Source organism: Amaranthus tricolor, chromosome 15, assembly GCF_026212465.1.
Source record: "Amaranthus tricolor cultivar Red isolate AtriRed21 chromosome 15, ASM2621246v1, whole genome shotgun sequence".
Classification (NCBI taxonomy): domain Eukaryota; kingdom Viridiplantae; phylum Streptophyta; class Magnoliopsida; order Caryophyllales; family Amaranthaceae; genus Amaranthus; species Amaranthus tricolor.
Window position 1 is genome coordinate 4830938 of NC_080061.1, and position 20965 is coordinate 4851902.

Below are 20965 nucleotides of genomic sequence, written 5' to 3' on the forward strand. Positions count from 1 at the left end.
ATATATATATATATATATATATATATGAGAAAGTGGATGACCAGAAAGATAAATTAAATGTACGTGGAGATAAAAATTAAGAATGAAACGTAAGTCATAGTTAAAAATAAATATAGAGCAATCAATACATCGAACTAATAAGGTTATTTATTTGAGAATTTAATACAAATGATAATCAACTTGTTATATTAGCAATTTCTTCATCATATTTTCAATTTTCACCCTTATTTAGAGTTGATCGACTATATAGCATTATATTTAAAGCTTCAGGTATTTTCTTAAGCTTAAGCTGATTTGTCAAAGTCTCAAGATTACTAAGAAGGGGTATGAGTAGGATTCGAATAGGGTCTAGCAAACTGAGATTTACACCTTATTTTTTGTAGGACCCAAATCCAAACTCAAATCCTTTGAAGTTGAAAATTTAGGACTCATATCCTAGATTTATAGGGTCCAAAAAAAGAGTGAGACCCTCAAATTAGGGTCGACTCTGGGTCTAGACACATACACATCTATACTCCATGTAAATAATATATGTATATCTAGTCTATGATAAGTTCTTAACCTGATTGTAGTCTTAAATGATGGCTTTAAAATGCAGTTGATGAGTAATGGGATATTCAAGAGTGTAATACACAGGGTGATTCCAAATTCAAAGAAGGAAAGGTTTACAATGGCAGCATTTTATTTTCCAAACCCAGATGGTGAAGTGGGACCTGTCAATGAACTGATATGCAACAATGAACCACAGTTGTATTAAAGAGTGTCCACTCAAACATACAGAAACCTCTTCTTTGAGACATACCCTACAGGCAAAAGGGTCATTGATGTTCTCAAAATCTAGTTTAATTTGTATTCTTAATTTCTTCATACTTTTGTCTGCATCATCAACTTTCTTTACTCAAACTATCCCTTCTTCTAAATGTTGTACTTTGATGTGGAGTGTTTTTTTTTCTTCTAAATGTGATGAAAATGTTATGATTATAAGTTTCTCTAAAGGAAATCGTCCATTTGGGTATTATCGCAAACACACATGTATTGTACGCGTAGCTAAGGGTTTAAACACACTGGAGTTAGACTAATTAAATTTACCTTATTTCAATTGCCACATACTAGATTTAAAATATATTCATTTCGTTTCTTTTTAAATGTCCTATTTGTTTTTTGGACATTATTCATCGATCACTCTTACGGCCAGTTTGATACATGGTATTAGAGGGCGGTAATGGTAATAAAATTAAGTAATAAAAAATTTGGTTGTTTGGATGCCTTCAATGGTAATGGATGGTAATAAAATAAGGTAATGAAATTACCAAAAAGGGCCATTTTTATTACCATCAAACAACCTGGTAATAGGCTGTAATGGTAATGAAGTATTACTGTGGTAATAAAATAAGGTAATGTTGTTTCGAGCTGAAGAAAAAAAATAATGAAGAAAAAAAAGGTAATGTATGTAATTATCCAAAAAAATATTATTATTAAAAAATAATCATTAGATACAATAATGTTTTTAGATACAAATATACAATAATGAAACTAAGAGTCATTACCATTTTTTATTAATAACAACCAAATGCAATCAATGGAATATTATCTTCTATTACCATTCTTTAGTCCTTTAGTCATGCACACCAAACAAAAGAATCTTCATTACCAATTCTAATATCCATTCCTTCATTACTATTGTCATTATAACATTTCATTCCTATTACTTCATCACCATCAACCAAACGAACCGTTAGGGGTATTTGATATTGGAATATATAATGTAATGGAAAGAGAAATGATAAAGACGAGTAAAGGTAAGAGTATAGATTGTAGTTATATGTTATTTGGCGTAAAAATATAAGGAAACATTTACTTGATCATAGTATGAGAATTTGTTACTTGACATAAATTATAGGTAACAAAATAAGGTATTCATTACCCTCAAGAAAGGGATTAGGTTAACCTAATATTATACCAAACAAAAAATGTGGAGTAATGATTATTCATAATTAAATCCCTTACTTGGTATTAAAGAGTTCATACCAAACACCCCTTAATGTGTATTTTATTTTCAATCCATACGCTAAAATATAATTAAATAGAATTTTATTGATTCGTCTAAAACATACAGTTTATTAATATTTATTTTGTATAATTTTTAGTTATGTAGAGTTACAGACTTACAGCTTTAAGTATCCGATTAGTGCATCAATGACTTTACTTTTATATAGGCAAATTACTCACCAAATATGATAATAAAACAAAATAGAAATAATAAATTTAAACGGAGTATGAAACTAGACATGAATACAAAATTAATGAATGTTAATTTTCACGTTTTAACTTTTAACTAATAGAGATTATAAAATACTCTATTATCATTAAATATACTCTTAATTTTTTATTTTAATAAGACAATCTCATATAATCATATACACAAGTTGACAGAAAAAAAAACATACACAACGCCTAAACCAAAATGGCGTTAATTAATACTTTTGTGTTAGTTATTCCAAAAGCACATGTAGAATGCTTTTAGGCGCTTCTGTTTTTTGCTTTCTAATTTCAAATACTCTGCTCATTAGTCATTACTATCAAATTTGTGCTATAGATATCTAATTTCAAGCGTAAGATTAAAAAAAGTCTTAATTAAGGGGTCGGGTTCAAACCGATGGCCCGATCCGTTAATATTTTGATCCGATCCGTTGAACGCCTCTAAATATGCGATAGTATTTAAATACTAAAAAATAAAATAAATTAATATTTTATAGGAAAAAGTGGTAAAATGCGAGATAAAAAAAATTAGTCATAACTAAAAATAAAAACACAAATTCTTGTGAGAGACCATCTCTAATCGGGTCGGCCCAATATATAATTTTTTAATCTCACATCGGGAAGCTGACAAACGTGGCAAGATATATGATCGTGAAAATTCTTCATTTCTTTTCAATTTAAACGACCAGGTTTGTCGTGGAAATGATTAATCATATATTTAGTTTCTTAGTTCTAGATGAAACTTCATTTTGCATATTCTGTCTTAATGAGTTTTGACATTTATTTACTGACTGTGCAGTTTGTTCTTGATGCTTATCGGAAAGGCGACAAGTTGAAATTTGCCAACCACTCCCCTGATCCAAATTGCTATGCAAAGGTATCTCTTGCTTTTTTTTTTTTTTTTTTTATGTATATGAAGAATGCTAATTGTGAATTGCAATTCTCAGGAAAGTAGAGATTTTATTTTTTTTTTTACCAGTCATCCTTTATGGCTTAAAGTGCTTAGTCTTCAATGTATGACTGGATGAATGCTTTTTTCTTTATAAGTTTAGCCTATCTACATGACATCAATCGGATAAATGGAAGTTTTATGTTGCTCATCAGCCTTGTGGGAAGATCAGTTCACTATGCTCAGTACATAATCATCCACTAAAGTTTAAGGCCTGTCCTTAATTTAATGTCAAACATGTCTTCATTTTTGGCTTTCCTACATGGAAGTGTGTATTTTTGACTAGTGGAGAGAAAGATCAATATGAATGCTTATTGTGCAGAGAAATTCTTGCTCCATATGGTTGTGGGATGGACAATAGAGAGATTATATCTGTAATTTTTGACTTGTGGGGTTATCTCTCAGTTTAATTACCGAATTCATAAGCGGAGCCAGGGGTGCGGGGGTCGTCCACAGACCCTCTCATATTTTGAATTTCCCTTTTATGATAATGGGTATAAGGAACTTTCAGAATTTTGGCCCCTCGAACAACTATAGTTTAGTCCTTTTGTCCACCCTTACCTTAAGTTTTGGCTTCGCCACTGTTACTGATGCGTTCCGCCTTTGTTTTGTATCTAGTCTTCATTTTGTTTCACTGGTATGCCAAAATTAATTGATACTTCCATGTGGTGGCAGGTTATTATGGTTGCTGGTGATCACCGAGTGGGCATATTTGCGAAGGAACGAATAAATGGTGGGGAAGAATTGTTCTACGACTACCGTTATGAGCCTGATCGAGCTCCAGCATGGGCTCGGAAACCTGAGGATGCTGTATCCAAAAAAGATGCCGCAGGACCTTCCAGCGGCCGTGCAAAGAAACTAGCTTAATTCCATCAGTTATGATTTGATTCAAAGAATTCATTTTGTCATTCTTTACAGGTCGAGCATATAATTTATATCGCCAGATAAAATCCTAACTACTGACGACCCTGTGAAGGGGAAAATTTTGAATTCATTTCAAATTCTAACTCAATTGTATTTATGCACATTGCGAAAAGGATGCTGAGTTCGCCTATTTATTTGAATATCTGATTCTTATTGAATCAAGTGAAACATGTAGTGATTTACTGTATAGTTATGTATTGTTTGTTATATTATAGTATAAATGCATCTCATTTTTTTCCTGTGTCAATGGCTACTCTGTCAATTTATTGAGTTTTTAATGGCTTTTCTAATTCCACGTGTGAAGCAAGTGTTATTTGTTCTCTTGTTTTTAGGTTACAAAGAAAAATGGCAAATTTTAAAATTTTCATAGATTCGAGAATCTTCAATGGCTCTTTGATAATCTGTAAGAGATTTGTGAAATAAAATTTTGTAGCGTGAATATATGTAGATGAATTGCAAATGTTAATAATGGTATATTTATACTCCTTTTTTTAGATTTCTCATTTATTATTTTGGGTTGCTTTATTGTTGTTTTTATAAGGAATTTTTTTATTTATATTATATATTATATTTTAATTAAATATTTTAAAGGCCATCTGATACCATGACAAATTTAGGGTTTTTCCTAAGTCTTTCATATATTCAGGAAGAGTATACATGAACAATCAATTAATTGGGCCAAACTTAAACAAAGCCAATAATGCAAATCAAATTTAAATAAATGTAAACTGTTCAACATTTAAACTTGTTCTTTAAACCATTTTATTTAAAAGATTTTGGAATTAAGTGAAAACTCTAAAAGATGCAGAGTATCATATCAAAGGATGAAGAAAAGGGACGATCACAGTCGTCACGTGAAAGACCTATACGAAATCGTGTAAAAGGCGGCTATCACGTGAAATCAAAAGGTATATTCGGATAATTATCATTAAGATTCAAATTCAAGAATAAAAACAATGATCAGAATTGAGATGATGTTGATCAGGTGAGTCTGATCGCTACTTTGATCTTATAATCAAATATTATAATAAATTGTGGTGTTAGACTTCTACAACACAAGATCCGCATAAAATTATGGAGAGTGACTGCACACCAAATGATTAAGTTTCATTCTAAAACAAATTGTTAATAAGAGGAATAACTCATCAATATGTTAGTCAACCTCATTTTAATTATTTGATCTAAAATCACATACTCTCCTCATTTCAATAACTTTGTCTTATTTTATTTGGGCATAAAGTTAAAAAAAGTAGTGCTTCATATAAAATTTTACTTATTTTACTAAATTGTTAATAAAGAACAAAGTAAAGAAGGGTAATATTGTAAAAAAGACCTAATAAATAAGAAAATAAAACAAAACAAGTGGGATGGACAAATAAGAAAATGGACAAAGTCAATGAAGTGGACGGAGTTTTGATTTATTTTTCTAACAATTTATGGACATATTTAGTTGCAAAAAAAATCCCTGCTTTAATAAGTCTAGATCATTCATCATTTATTTTGATGTAATTGATAAGATATGCATGCATTTAGCACAAGTAATGCAATGCTAGCTGATCAGTTCTATATATATATATACATGTAATATGATGCAACATTGCAACCTAATTAAGGGAGCATCAATAATATTACTTGTTTCATATTAATAATCAATTTCAATCTTAAATTTTGTTGTAACATATGTATTTTCTTAGTATTTTAAAATTTTAAAATTTATCATAAAATAAATTAAATATTACTCCCTCCGATCTTATGAATTAGTCCCATTTGCTTGGGCACGGATATTAAGGATTGTGTGGGGTCCATTAAAAAGGGTAAATAGTAAAGGGTAAGTAGTGAAGGATAAGTAGTGTGAACTAAGGGTATTTAAGTAAAAAAGGATTGCCAAAAATAGAAATGGGATTAATTCAAAGGTTTTGCCAAATAAGGAAATGGGACTAATTCATAAAAATCGGAGGGAGTATTAATTAAAATTTATTTAAAAAGATAATAAGTAATTTTGACAACCGTTAATACATTACCTTTACACAATTTTATTATAAACCAAATTAAACTCCCTTGTTTCATCATTTCATCATTTCAAATCAAAAAAAAAAAAAACAACAAAAAAAAAGACTCCCTTTGTTTCATTAGAAAATTCAAGTGATATCATCTACACAATGTTGCAGGTTATGTCTATTAAAAGGCGATGTGGGATAGCATGTTGCAGGATAGGATAGGGGTTTAGGCTAGGGTAGGATAGAATAAGGGTTTAGGGTAGGATAGGATAGGGGTTTAGGGTAGGATAGGATAGAATAGGGGTTTAGGGTGGGGTAGGATAGGGTAGGGGTTTAGGGTGGGGTAGGATAGGGTAGGGGTTTAGGGTGGGGTAGGATAGGATAGGGGTTTAGGATAGGGTAGGATAGGGTAGGATAGTAAAAATGTTACACACATGAATTGTGTTGGTCTAAATTGATGGTTTTGAAATTTTCTCGAGTTTTTGTGTTAATTCTTATGGTCTTCAATGTGATATTATATTTTATCGATCATTTCACTAAAATTTTTTCGTTATTTTCCCCTTCCCATAAAATTAAATTCTTGAAATACTTTATATTTTGGAGTATCAAAACATGAGAAGTTGTGATAATTCTATGGAGTGAGCAAGGCGTAAACAACATCATAAGCTTGAGTGAGCAATCAAGTCGCTCAGGGGTGCCGAGCAAGCATATAAATCTCAATTCTTTCTAGAGATGTTTAAAACTGAATCCAACTTAACTCGACTTTAAAGTGAATTTAAAATAATGTAAAAACCAATGTGAATACAAGAACCGATTTTAAAATAATTCAAATTGATCCAATGATGCAAATAAACACCCTCCTTTCTTCATTTATTTCATTAGTTGAGCTCCCTATCAACAATTTTAACAAATTCTCAAATGTTCCTTCACCTAATTTATTGACATTGTTTGTTTACTTAACCTTGAAAATATCCTTAGTTTAACATTTTTTGATGTATATAGTCCATATATATTTTTCAATGACTTTATATAAATATAAAATTAGGTATTAAATAAGTTGATATCTTCTTAATGTGGCGGCCGACTCATGAGTCATGACTTTTGTGTTATGGAAAATGATTATCATTCACTCTGTCTATATTGGTGCTTTTGACTATTTATTTAACTTAGATTCGACTCAAACTTTTCTTAAACTTAATTTATGATCCAACCATGTTAAAAAAGGTAAAATATAAATGATTAAATACAATCCATCTATAAGTCATTAGGTACACTTTTAAAATCCTAAACCCATTAAAATCGATAGGTTTGAATTCAAATATGAAGTATAAGACTTTGGTTGTGGATTTGAACTTGAGTCTGAGTTTGAGTCACACGGTTTACACCAGACCAGAATATATTATGGTTTTTCGGTCCGGTCTGGTCTAAAATTTTTAAAACCTAGATCGGATCGAAAACTGTAATTTAAAAAAAACATATTAGGCCATTTAGACCGTAGACTAAACCAAATACTTAGATACTTAAACCAAGGAAGAAGTCTACTGGATCCGCAAACAAGCGAAAGGGGAAATCTACTCAAAGTGAAAGTGCCTCGTCAAATGCTAGAAATGCATCCGATAGTAGTGATTCGGATGAGAAACTTTCTCAAGATAACACCAGCATTGGCCAGAATAAGAGCAAGTCTGGCGGGAAATCGGGTGCTCGGAAAAGTAGGAACAAGCGTGCTGCTGAAAAAATACTTGTTGCTATTCAGAAGAGGCATAAGAAAATGTTGCCTCAAGATGCTGATTCAGCTAGCGCTGGACCTACTTTGTCCAGAGATATCAAACTTCGTTCCCGGACACGGAAAGAAGATGAATTTGCAAGTTCATCTCCACATAAGAAAGGGAATTTGAGTACTAATGAAAGGTCAAAGAAAGGTTCCCTTGCCTTGTGCTGTTCCAAATCCATAAATTGTGGGGGTTCTAGTGATCCTCTAATTATGGCATCAAACAGTCAGTCTACTGGTATTTTGGATTATGTGTCAAGGAAAGAGGAACTTGTAGATGAAAGCCCAGGGAAACGGGAACTAAATAATGATAAATCTTGGAAGGCTCTTGAAAAAGCTCTTTATGAAAAGGGTTTAGAGATATTTGGCAAGAACAGGTAATTCTTATCTTCTGTTTTGTATATTTCTATTTTGGGGTTCTTAAGTATCAACTAGTTATGTGTTCATTGAGTTTTAAACTGCGTTTCAGGCTTTTCATTTTCAGAACTGCTTTAGTTGGGCCTAAATAGAAAAGCCATTGAGTGAATGCTTATGGTTTTCGAACTTCTAAACGTAAACTTTTAATCTGTGTGGAAAAATGAGTTCTTTTTGTAAAAATATTAATGCATGTTTATCGTCCACTAATGGAAGCTGATGCAGATACTAGGACCCAATGAACTTGGCTTTAATTTACGACTAGATACTCTTCAATTTTTAAAATTATAAAAATATATTCTTTTGTTGCCATAATGAAGCTAGGAAGGTCTTCATTTACTGGTTAAAGTCTGCTGTAACAGCAGAGAGGTAGCTTAGTCTTATTTAAGTTTCAGCTGGTAGGTTTTAAGTTTAAAAGATTGTTGTTTATTGGTTGATCTTCATTTGAGACTGCAATGGGAAGATTACCGTTATGAGATCATTGATCTTCAATGCTTATCTCGCTTTTTCCCTCGTGCAGTTGTTTGATCTCTAGAAACCTTTTAAATGGATTGAAAACATGTTCAGAGGTCTACCAGTACATGACTCTTTTGAATACTAAGCTATCCGGTCAAATTGGTGAAGATGGAACTAACCTTGACTGCTCTAAAGCTATGGTTAGTTGATGTTTTCTGTTTTTGTTACAATTGGAAGTATTTCTTGTAATATTTTATATTGTATCATTATTTTGGTGCATACTACAAATTTCAGGGCGATGAAGACAGGGGAAGATCAAGATATGTTCGGAGGAGAGGTAGAGTTCGTCGTTTGAAGTACACTTGGAAGTCTACTGGCTATCATTCAATTAGAAAAAGGATTTCAGAGAGGAAAGATCAGCCTTGTCGTCAATATAATCCTTGTGGGTGTGGGACTGCTTGTGGGAAGCAGTGTCCATGCCTTTTAAATGGCACATGCTGTGAAAAATACTGCGGGTTGGTTTCCAGCGTGCTTCATATTTTTTTTTGAGTTCATAGAAGTTTGAATTAGATCTGGTATAGGAAACTGTTCTTTCTTTCTGCCTTAAGGATACTATATAGAGTTACAAATTACTGAATTTTAAAAAATTGTTTTATATGTTCATATACATGCCAAATTTGACAACAGACCATGGAATAAAAGTGAGGCGGTTACATTACATAACAGCCGCTTTATAATGGATTTTTAGCTTACCGAACCGCAGAACCTTGTTATGTAACCTATCAGTTAAAATCATGGACTGAGGGCCATTATAAGCTTTTATTCTATACATTTGCCATTACTATCTTTTTTTTAAGTGTATTAGGTTCTAAAAGTTTTATTTTAAGCTTTAATTTTAATATATGTTGTAGAAAACTTGTTTTACTACGATAGAAGAGTTTTTTTAAAGTTAATCAGTCACGGTGCATTGTTCGCGAAAAAGTCGTAACACCGCGACGTGCTGCTTCGGCAACATCTTGATTTGTGACCGTTACTGCAATCTTGACAATGTCCACACTTATTTTATGTGCAACAGACTTATAATTCTAAACCTTTGTTTAATAAATGGAACTATTTCCCAAACTTGAATTATCATATTGATGGTTTTTTCATCAACTGTTACTTTGCTCCTTTCATATAGGTGTCCTAAGAGCTGCAAAAACAGATTCCGGGGCTGCCACTGTGCTAAAAGTCAGTGCAGAAGTCGTCAATGTCCTTGCTTTGCTGCCGATAGGGAATGTGATCCAGATGTCTGTCGTAATTGTTGGGTTAGGTAAGCATAATAAATTAAATCTACAGGTCCCTGCTGATAAAGTTGCATTAGATTTATCGTGATGAGTAGGAACAATATTGGAGTATCATGCGCAAAATCTGTGGTTTGTCATAAAATTATCTCAGCAAAATAATTTTGCTTTCTTTCACAAATCACAACTCATGAGATACTTCACTTGAAAATTTTAAAGAATAGTTTGGCTTGTTGTTTCTCAATTTTTTGTGCGATTCTTACATGTCTTGCAAATACTTGTGAATAGATGGTGAATCAACTTTTGGTAACCGATGACTTTGTATGATTTTCCCGTAGATGTTTAGCTATGTGCTAAGAAAGCTGGTTGCCTTTTGTCTTAGACTTGGATGCCATTTGATGCATGCATTCACCACATAATTTTCTCTCCTTATTTTTCTTCTTTATTTCTCTTCTAGGTTTTTTTGGGTGTTCAAATCAATTTATTTTATGGATTTTGGTTTCCCGTATACTTAAAGGCTAGCATTTTTTTATATGTGCGAAGCAATATATGTTGTTAAGGGTCAACTGAAACAATTTCATATTTGGTCATCCCGCTTAATTTTCCATATTTTCTTATCTGGTTTTGGGCCGCTGTATATGGCCCAAACCGCTTTCTCTCTCATCTTCCTTCCCTTATATGGTCTACTCATTCTCCTCTTTTTTCTATCTGCTAAGTCCTAACCATGGTCCCTCACTCCCTCTATCCAAATGAGACTATTTAAAAATTGAATGGAAGGAATGTAGCAAACTTGGGACAGAGGAGTAATAGAATTAAGGCCATGTACATTCAATTTCTTTTACTTTGTCTAGTGAGGAGCCATCAAGTAAAAATACTCTCTACTATTTGAATAATATTCTCATAATAATCTGAATTCTGAAGTTTAAATTATCTACTCAAAAAAGTTTTTTTTTGTTAAAAAATACCTTGGATTATTATGAAAATGTTACTCTAATAAATGTCTTGGAATTGTTATATGATTATAGAATCAATTTTATGTTTCACATGTCCTGTAAGTTACAGTGATTTACTCTAATTGTTGTGGTGGAAATGAAATTCTGCAAGTGTTGTTGACTAAAGAAATTGGCGAAGTGTACATACACATATTCTAATTGCAAAGCATGTATTAGCAAAGAATGGGAATTTACATTAACAGCAGCATTAGACCAAAAGGCACCCTAGTGCCAGGGCCTAGGATGCATTAGTTGAGTCCATGCTAACATTTATTGTCATTTTCACTTTAAATTGCAGTTGTGGTGATGGTACACTTGGTATCCCGAATCAAAGAGGTGACAATTATGGTTGTAGAAATATGAAGCTTTTGCTCAAGCAGCAGCAGCGGGTATATGAAACTTCACTTCCTACTCTTTATTAAGGCTTTTCTTTACTCGATTTACATCTTCATTAAGTTCTAATAAGTTTTTGAATTAACTTAACTAAGGCCAAGACTGAGGATAGGGTTTTTGATGGGTGAAATTATTGGAAAAGAGCTGTAAACAGAAAAGAATATATAAATTTAGAAGCAAGTGAATGGTTGAAATATTGAAAAGATGCCAGATTAGATATGGAATATTTGAAGCAAAAGGATATTAAGTTGCTCAATGTATTGTTCTTTAAACTTAGCTGTATTATATTATATGTATATGCCTTGTGATCTTAAAGTGATGGTAAATTATAAACTAAATTATCAGAAGTCATGTTCTAGACTTGTAGGACTAGCTTTTAATTTCTGGTAGCTTGAGCTTGGAGAAGTTACCTTGTCTAATAGTCTGCATTTGATCCATATTATTCCTTTGACCTATATTACTTTCTATGATTACCTTTGGAATTTGTCAGAGGTTTAGAATTGTGGAGGAGAGAAGCAAGAGATGTTTTGTGATTGTAAAGTAAGAATGTCTGGTTGGTGAGAGAAATAGGGAACAAGATTCTTTAACAAGAAAGTAAGAAATTAATTTAGGATTACTAAATGCAGGTGTGCAACAATTGGGGAAGGAAAGCGTCTTCATAATTATTTGTGGATACTGGATATCCATGGTTTCTGCCTGTTTGTAACTTTTAAGCATGTTCCTTTTCCTATTACCAGGGTTTAGAGTAGCTGTTATAGCATCTGGTCGTTTCATGTAGTTTTTCACCGTTATTTAGTTAGCACTTACCGGCAGGGTATTTTCCTTTCATCAGTGACCTTTATTTGTAATGTTTTCTTACGCTGCCTTATTTGTATGATGCCTATCATCACCTTTCTGAATAAGAAATAACTTCCAAGCTATTATCTTCAGATATTGCTTTTTTGCGGTGACTGTAGCTTTTATATTTTCTTATGCCTGCTGTGACACTATGTTTGCTGTTATTGTACAGGTTCTACTTGGTAGGTCTGATGTTTCTGGGTGGGGAGCTTTTCTTAAGGTGACATTTTTTACAGTTAACTTGAATTCATTTTCTTTTGGGTGGCACATATAAATTTTCTACTTGTTTTTCCAGAATGGTGTTGGAAAACATGAATACCTCGGAGAGTACACTGGGGAGTTAATCTCACATCGGGAAGCTGACAAACGTGGCAAGATATATGATCGTGAAAATTCTTCTAATTGATTTGTTGATGTTATTTATTTTTTTTCTAATTGATGAGGTTATAAATCATGGGATGGCGGGCTCATTGTTGGAAGAGTTGTTGAATGCTTCGAAGCAATTTTTTGCAATTCCTCTGAAGAAAGACTAAAATGTTGCCCATCATCAACAAAAGAAATTGAAAACTACTTCAATGGATATGCAAATTACTCTCTTATTGCTGGGGATAACAAGTCTTTGACATGGAATGATCGACTACTTGTTGTAGGTTATGTCTATTAAAAGGCGATGTGGGATAGCATGTATGAAACATTTCAATTCATGGGTGAATTGCAACACATCCGATCCCACATCCTAAAATGAAAGATGGAAAACTCCTACTTTCTTATAAATAGTCTCATGTGAATTCCAATGGTTTTGCATAAGTGTTCCCATTGGCTATCTTCTTACTTTAGAAGGTTGGGCTATATGGGCATAGTATAGAATAGTGTGTAGGGAGGTTTGGGTTTCTAGGGTCGGGTGAGGGGTTAGGATTAGGATAGAAGGCTTTAGAGCCATAAGGGAGGGGGACTAACTTAGGGTAGGATAGGATAGGGTAGGGGCTTAGAATAGAAGGTATATGTTTAGGTTAGGATAGTGCCTAGGGGAGGGTTAGGGTAAGATAGGATAGGGGCTTGGGATAGAATAAAGGTTTAGGCTAGGATAGGATAGGATAGGGGTTTAGGGTAGGGTAGGATAGAATAGAGGCTTAGGGTAAGATAGGGTAGGGGTTTAGGGTGGGGTAGGATAGGATAGGGGTTTAGGGTAGGGTAGGATAGAATAGGGGCTTAGGGTAGGGTAGGATAGAATAGGGGCTCATCCTGACAAATATCGTAAACTCCGATTTTGGCCTCAAAAACCACACAACTTTAGGTATATATATGACGTGCATAACTTTCTTGGTGTGTATTGTTGGGTTGTTTTTACAAATTAAAGATGATTTGCATATTGTATAGGTCATTGGAGATTTTTCTCCCACTGTCCTCATATATGGATTTGATATGGTATCTATTTGGCTTATGAAGTGTGAGCATCATCTTGTGTTTTCCAATTATAATGTCAAAGCCGAAGTTCGATTAAAAATTACATGACAGCTAGGTCCAAAAAGGATGATATTCTTAACCTAATTATTATACTTCCACGTAGGAATTTAACACGGTTTGCATGCGAGGAGGTTTTTATGGTACAAACCCGAATCGATTATTAATCGAACTGTTTTTAATTCGATCTGATACAAACTCGAACCGATTGTTAATCGAACTGTTATAAATCCGAATCAATTTTTCACCTAATTTCAGCAAATTAGGTCCAATTTTAATTTTCTAATTATGATTTTTTGAATATTTAAAAACTAATTTCTAATATTGAAAGATTGTAAACAATATTATATATAAATAAATAAGATTTCCCATGATATTAAAATCAATTATAAACCAATAAGCACATTACAAAAATTGGACAATTAGTAAGATCTCACTCGTCTATATACAAAGATCAACGACTTAGAATAAGTAATGTATCAATTGAGTAATATATTCATCAAATTGGACAATTAGTTATCATCTAAAATAATTTATTTGAGTATATAAATATTTTATATCAAATATTAAATATTTTTATTATTGAATTTGATCAAATTGCATAATTTAGGCTATTTAATTCAAAGTAACAAAAAAAATGGGGTACTAGTTTCATTTACTATAATAGATCAAATTACAATAAATAAACTTTGAATTACAATCGATTATTAATAGCTTATAAATTATTAATAGCCTATAAAGGCTTCCTCCAGAAATAAACGTATGCCACTTAATGTAGCGAGCACATGGTATTCTTTAGTAAAAGGCGAAAGAATAGTTCGCTTTGTGCTCACTGCGTGGTAGCGTGAGAATAAAGAGAAGCAGGTTTTGTTATTTATATGCATAGCATTACCTTGCTCTTTTTTCTTGACCGATGTGGGATATTGTGCTTTCACTAATCTCTACAATAATGTTTTTTTTTGGAAAGTACTCCAAAAATGTAGTATTTAGAGAATTAGAAATAAGAAATCCCTTGTTAACTGATCTTTACATTAGAGTAAGTTAGGATGAGTAGTAATAAAACTGAATTTACAAAATTTTCAATGGGTTAAAATATGGGTCGACCTGACCTGATTGACCAATTTAATAAATGGGTTAAACAGGTTTTTTTCGGGTTTAAATATTCAACCTGAACCTAACCCATTTAATAAACAGATCAGGTTGGGTTGACCCATTTAATTAATTGGGTCAAAAATCTAAACCCAAACCCGCTAATTTTGGGTCGGTTTCAGATCAGGTTAGCAGGTTGGGTCAGCTTTTGCCAGCCCTAAGATCAGTAATAACATTGAGTTAACTGTCAATGATAGTCTGTAACTATAACTGTATAACTCTATAAGATAGTTTGTATTAGTTTCATTCACTTCAATAGGTCTAGTTCCGAACATTATTAAGCTTTAAATTAAATACTACCAATTATTAGTGTAATAGATTTATTATTTTAAAGTATTCACGGTCACTAATAAGTATAAATACATAATATCATATAAAATGGTTATGATTACTTGATTAATCTAATTCACTTTATTATATATAATAAGTTTCAATTATCAAACTTAGAAATACAATTGATTATTAGTGTAATAGAGTAATGTATATTCTAATAGCTTATACTCCCTCTAATTAAAAACAAATGTGTCATTTGGAATTTGCATAAATTCTCCCTCTAGTAATATATTCTAAATTTCTAATAAGTTAATTACAAGCCTAAAAAGAAATCGAGATAATTACTCTGAATTGGAGAGACTATTAGTTTAGCCTTTAGAGTACTCAATAAAGCTAATAAGTCTAAGTACGTAACTAATAGCCTATGAGATAATTTAGATTATTTTTATTCATTCAAATAAATCGAGTTTCAATTATCGAGTTTTAATATTCAATCAATTATCAAAAGTAGCAACATGATGCATTATTAAATAATAGTCTCATATATATATATATGTATGTATGTATATATATATATATATATAAACTAATTGAAATAAATTGATCTGCCATAAAATGAGCATACATCAATTAAAAATCCGACTATTAACTTATTTCGATATTGACCCGATCAATAGTTGTCCGTAACCGATAACTACTCGAAAAATAAAGCTCGAACCCGATTTGTGCCCGAAAAAACCGAACTAATGTAAGACCGATGACAACCCGAGCTCGATTGACACGCGACTCGAATTTCAACCGATAACAAACCGGTTTGAACCCGATAATGCGAACAACCGTTGTTAAACCGACCCGTAACTAACCGATCTGACCCGAGTATGACCCGTTGTTGTATACAACCGAAAATTTACCGATTCGAAAACCAACCGAGCCGAATTACACCCGTCCGAAACCAACCCGATGACCCGAATGAACACCTCTATGCTTGTTTTCTACATTAACAAACGCTATAAACGCTCATTTAAGCTCAAAGATTAATCTTTGATAAATGAAAGTGCCTCGCTTTTCATCAATAATAAAAGTAAATTTTAGGTGTTGGATGAGTTACTTCTCAACTCTCATTTGAAATAATATAAAACTAATTTCAAAGCTAATTACTTCACGTCCTTAGAAATACTACAATATACTACCTCCTATTCAGCTGAATTGTCCCATTTTTTTTGGCACTATTCACTTATCACTCTTAATTTGTATTTTACTCTTAATCTATAAGTTAAAACATAGTCATATGGGATCTTGTTTGATTCGTCTCAATACAAGGATTATTAATATCAACTTTTTATAATTTTTAATTAAGCATAATTTGAGATATTAAGAATTAAAATGTTGCCTCGGCAAGTGTGAAAAGTCAAATGGGATAGTTCAGCTGAATAGGAGGGAGTATAATTTACCCACCTATTATAAAAAACACATACATTATCTAACTGGCAAGTGACAACAATAAAAAAATTTAAAAGAAAAACATACTAATCTTCTCTTTCCATCATTCTCTTCCCCTTCACTTTCTTTGTTTCAAAAATGTTTAAGCACTTTTTAAAAGAATTTGTAAACCATATTGTTTGTTATAATAAACATGTTCTTGACAAATAAGAGTATGTTGTGTGTTATTTCTCGTATACTTCTATGATTCTATCTATATTGTGTTGTGACGTTGTCCATCTAAAAGGCTGGACAAAAACAATACTTCATTGTACACGTCTAGGAGTAGACCTGGGAAAATTTGATCCGACCGGAAAATGAACCCGGGATCCGTCCCGACAAAACCCGAACCCGACCGACCCGAAAGCGACTTAATCCGAAACATGACCGAGCCGATAATTACCCGACCGAAAATGACTCGACCGGAAACCGACCCGTTTTGACAGATTTAATATCAATTTTTAGAGTAATTTCAATGTTAGAATTCATTTCAAATAAAATTTTAGTTTTCAAAGTATCTCAACATATTGAGTATATCACTTGAACCCTAAAACTCATCAATAGATCTCAAAAAACACATATTTAACGTCTTTTTAGCCATCGTAATTATTTTTCTTTAAAAACAGGACGTTATAATCATCTTAATTGAATACATGTATCTTGTTAAATCAGTCAAATGAGTTTTTAATACTTCTACATTTCAGTAAGCAAATCAATATAATTTATACGAACGTTTAGCACGTTTGAATGAGCTTTTCAAAAAACGAATGTCGCTACCCTAAATTATAAAATGCGTATCTTATAAGACGAAATAAGTACTTAGTTAGTTGTATATCTTTCCAACATGAAAATTGTGAAGATATTTTTAACGTCATTTTTATCTAACGTTACAATTATAATAAACAAAATAACTTTTATAAAGCGCGTATCTTACAAGTCTTTCAAAATAAGTATTAATTCCTCTATTTTTCTTGCACTTAAATGAACCTACATACCAACTATTTTTTGAAAATCATACATGTAATTTCTCTAATGATTTTTTTTAGACATTTTAATGATTTTTTTTATGTTGAATTAGTCGATTGGATATTCTAATGTTTTATGGTAACCCGTTGGGTCAATCCGAACCTACCCGAAACCCAGAGTGATCTGACCTGAAACTGACCTGATCCGAAACTGACCCGACACGAAAATGACCCGACCGAAATTGATCCCACCCAAAACCCGACCGACCGACTGTTTTCCCAGGTCTAGGAGACATCAATGTGCTTTACCCCCTAATTCTTTTTCAAACTTGGGGACAATATTATTATTTGAAATTGTCTTTCTATAAGATGTGAACACATTATTAATTTATTTTTCTGAATAATTATTTTAAAATTATAATTGATCACTTTAACATTATATAAGTGATTATCTCTTTTTCTGAATGTATATAAGTGGTCACTTTAATACTATAAGTAGTCACTTTAAGATGAAACGTGATCACTTTTAAGTTATAAGTAGTTATATTTAGACTATTGCAATTAATCACTTTAAAATAATAATTGATCATTTTAAAACTGTTGGTATACATTGAGTCAGTTTAATAAAAATCATTTCATCTATTCATCATCACTTTCAGAATCGGTCGGTGGCGGATCTAGATTTTGAAAATCATGGATATCACCAATATGTTAAAGTAGATAAATTAAAAATTCAGCAGAGTTTTGTTTGTAAAATAAATAATTTAAAATTTTTTTATTATTTCAAATTGACCTTTAAGATTGCCACTTCACCTAATAATTCATATCCATAAAAATGAATACAATGAAAAAGTCCATCAACTTGAAAAAATCAAAAAAAGAGATTAATGCAGCGACCTAATATCAAGTATTGTACTTCACAATATGTTAAAGAACTCAAAGGAAAAGATACAACGGTGTGTAGAAAAGGAAACAAAAGTAGGTCCATTTCTAGATTTTCTCATTTCGTGTTCATAAAAAAGGTTTAGAAGGTCCGCTAATAGATACTCATACTTTTCTAATTAAACTATGGTAATAGTAGATTAGTATTCGGATTTGTAATGCATAACCATTTTTTTATTTTTTTTTTTCTTGTACTTATGGGTGAGAATTGAGTTCATGATAAGAAACTTTGATTTACAAGATGAATGAAAATGAAAATAATTTATAGTGTAAATTTTTATGATATGTATCATGTCGAGTGATCGGGTCGGTTTCGGACGGGTGTCATTCGATTCGATTGTATTTCGGATCGGTTATATTTCGGATGCATGTTGCGACGGGTCACACTCGGGTCGGGTCAGGTCGGTTAGTCATGGTTTGGTTGAAAATCGGTTATTCGAGCTATCGGGTTAGCATCAGTACGGTGTCGGTTGAAGTTTGTGTCGAGTTTCAATCGGTCTCAGGTTGTCATCGGTTAATAATTGGTTCGGTTTTATCGGGTACAAATCGGGTTCGGGTAATTTTCAAGTTGAATTCGGCTACAAATTGCGAATTACTAATTACTATTGATCGAGTCAGTATAAATTAAGTTATTAGTCATTTTTTAATTGATGATAAGGTTTCTTTACTTAAAGCAAATTAGTGAAAATGCAAATCAATTAGTGATCATTAATACATTGTTACTTTTACTTGTTTGACCATAAATTAAAATTATAAAATGCTATCAATTTTCATCTAATTCGATTAAAAGTAGTTAAATAAAAATTGACCATTGATTATTTACTCTAAATATATGAAACCATGTATTTATAAAATTAATTTTATTAAAATATTTATCACTTTATTAAAATGATTAATAAGACGATTGAATATGAGTCGATCATACTTCTATGTAAAAAATTGGTTCAGGTTTACAGTTGTTCGATCTAAACTTCGTTCGGGTTAAGTCGGTTTTAGCCGGATCGAGTTCTGTCACGAGCATGATTCGGGTCGGATATGACCCGGGTCGGTCATTATTAGGTTCGGGTAATCTTGGTTAACGGTTATGTGTCGGTTAGAAAAATCAGTTACAGCTCGGGTTCAATTTTCCCATTTTCGGTTGTCAACCGGTTCAGGTATAGCTTCGGGTCGGATAATGTCGGTTCGATAAACCTAAAAAAGGAACACATTTTCTGGTCGATTTACTTTTGATTTCGGATCGAATTTTTGGGTCAAGTCACTTTTGAACAGCTCTATTCATGTTATTCACACTGTAATGGAATAATGATCACAAAAAAGAACTTTGTTCATAATTTTTCATTACCACTTAATGCCACATTTTCAAATGGCTATGCATTTGAAATAAATTTTGTGAAGATAATAAGACTGTTGGAAGAGAAAAAGCATGATCATTAAATTTGTTAAGAAATATTCCTACCTGTATGTGTCCAGATCAGGGACACTAATTTAAGGATAAAATAGTTGTTAATATATTAGGAAACAACGTTAGTTGATAATTCAGGCCAAGATATTGGTGCCTGATTCAGGGAAGCAGAAATTAATAAACCAAAAGGGAAAAGTAAAGAAACATAAAAGGACGGTGCATTATTAAAAGTTGTCCAATAAGTACATTTATGGTGCAAAGGTCACTCAAGCGTAATGCTAAGACTTAAGAGTTTGTTTAGGGCAATTCTAATTAGGGCATTAAATTTCAGCGATTATAGCCGTCATACAAGGAGGTATTTTCGGGATTGCAGATAACATCCACTGAGCGCAAATTGAGACATTCTATGACAATCCAATGACGGATTATAAATACCTCAAGCCATGCCATTAATAAGGTAACTGAAATACAAACAAAACAGAGTTTTACTTAAAACACAAGAATCAAACAGTTTGTTACTTGTGCATTGATTGAGAACTAAAAACATTCCTTTAATCTTTAAAAGATTTATCCAAACATTGATGAACATTTATTAAATAAGACAAGTTCTTATTCATTAATTCATACATTAAAGTCTCACGCTATAAAAAGTCTTAATAATATCCACCAAGCAAAAAGCCACTGTGCACTTAAAGAGGATTTATTAGCCAAATCATTTCATTTAAAACACCGACTTGGGCGTTGGAGAAAGTCTTCGAAAAACCATTTCAGATCCTTATAAATTATAATCCCTATTGATTGTGCATTTCAGCTTGACATTTTAAAGAGTGGTTTTATTGCAAGATTGACTGGATAGCAAAAATAAGCCCCATAATAAATTGTATTCAATTCAAATATAGAAATCACTATCAAAAGTAATCTAAATTTTCATTATTATTCCATCTATTAAATATCAATTAGGAGATTTTTCCCCAAATTCTAATTTCTAAATATTCTAAATGATTCATATATATTATTAGTCA

The 20965-nt window shown here is 32.0% G+C and overlaps 2 protein-coding genes and 1 non-coding gene across 3 annotated transcripts; 2 read left to right on the forward strand and 1 right to left on the reverse strand.

Annotated features, from left to right (window-relative positions):
- Window positions 1-592: 592 nt before the first annotated feature.
- On the forward strand, window positions 593-4260 carry LOC130800955 (histone-lysine N-methyltransferase CLF-like). The gene is made up of 4 exons (XM_057664700.1): window positions 593-715; window positions 2829-2948; window positions 3059-3136; window positions 3884-4260. Exons 1-4 carry the CDS (start codon window positions 593-595, stop codon window positions 4073-4075), a joined length of 513 nt encoding a protein of 170 aa, XP_057520683.1. The 3' UTR covers window positions 4076-4260.
- Window positions 4261-4934: 674 nt separating this feature from the next.
- LOC130800956 (histone-lysine N-methyltransferase CLF-like) lies at window positions 4935-12678 on the forward strand. Its single transcript, XM_057664701.1, has 9 exons — window positions 4935-5040; window positions 7436-7533; window positions 7646-8274; window positions 8832-8967; window positions 9062-9282; window positions 9948-10079; window positions 11341-11431; window positions 12445-12492; window positions 12568-12678. The coding sequence occupies exons 1-9, from the start codon at window positions 4935-4937 to the stop codon at window positions 12676-12678; spliced, it is 1572 nt and encodes a 523-aa protein (XP_057520684.1).
- A 1782-nt stretch (window positions 12679-14460) lies between these two features.
- LOC130801967 (U5 spliceosomal RNA) lies at window positions 14461-14575 on the reverse strand. The gene has a single exon (XR_009039689.1). It is a non-coding gene; the product is annotated as a U5 spliceosomal RNA (small nuclear RNA).
- Window positions 14576-20965: the final 6390 nt, after the last annotated feature.

Coding starts and splice junctions, on each gene's coding strand:
- LOC130800955 (XM_057664700.1), top strand. CDS start 593: ATGCAGTTGATGAGTAATGGGATATTCAAGAGTGTAATACACAGGGTG. Junction 2,949..3,058: donor TTTTCAATTTAAACGACCAG/GTTTGTCGTGGA, acceptor CTGACTGTGCAG/TTTGTTCTTGATGCTTATCG. Junction 3,137..3,883: donor ATCCAAATTGCTATGCAAAG/GTATCTCTTGCT, acceptor ATGTGGTGGCAG/GTTATTATGGTTGCTGGTGA.
- LOC130800956 (XM_057664701.1), top strand. CDS start 4,935: ATGCAGAGTATCATATCAAAGGATGAAGAAAAGGGACGATCACAGTCG. Junction 8,968..9,061: donor TTGACTGCTCTAAAGCTATG/GTTAGTTGATGT, acceptor TACAAATTTCAG/GGCGATGAAGACAGGGGAAG. Junction 12,493..12,567: donor GGTGGGGAGCTTTTCTTAAG/GTGACATTTTTT, acceptor TTGTTTTTCCAG/AATGGTGTTGGAAAACATGA.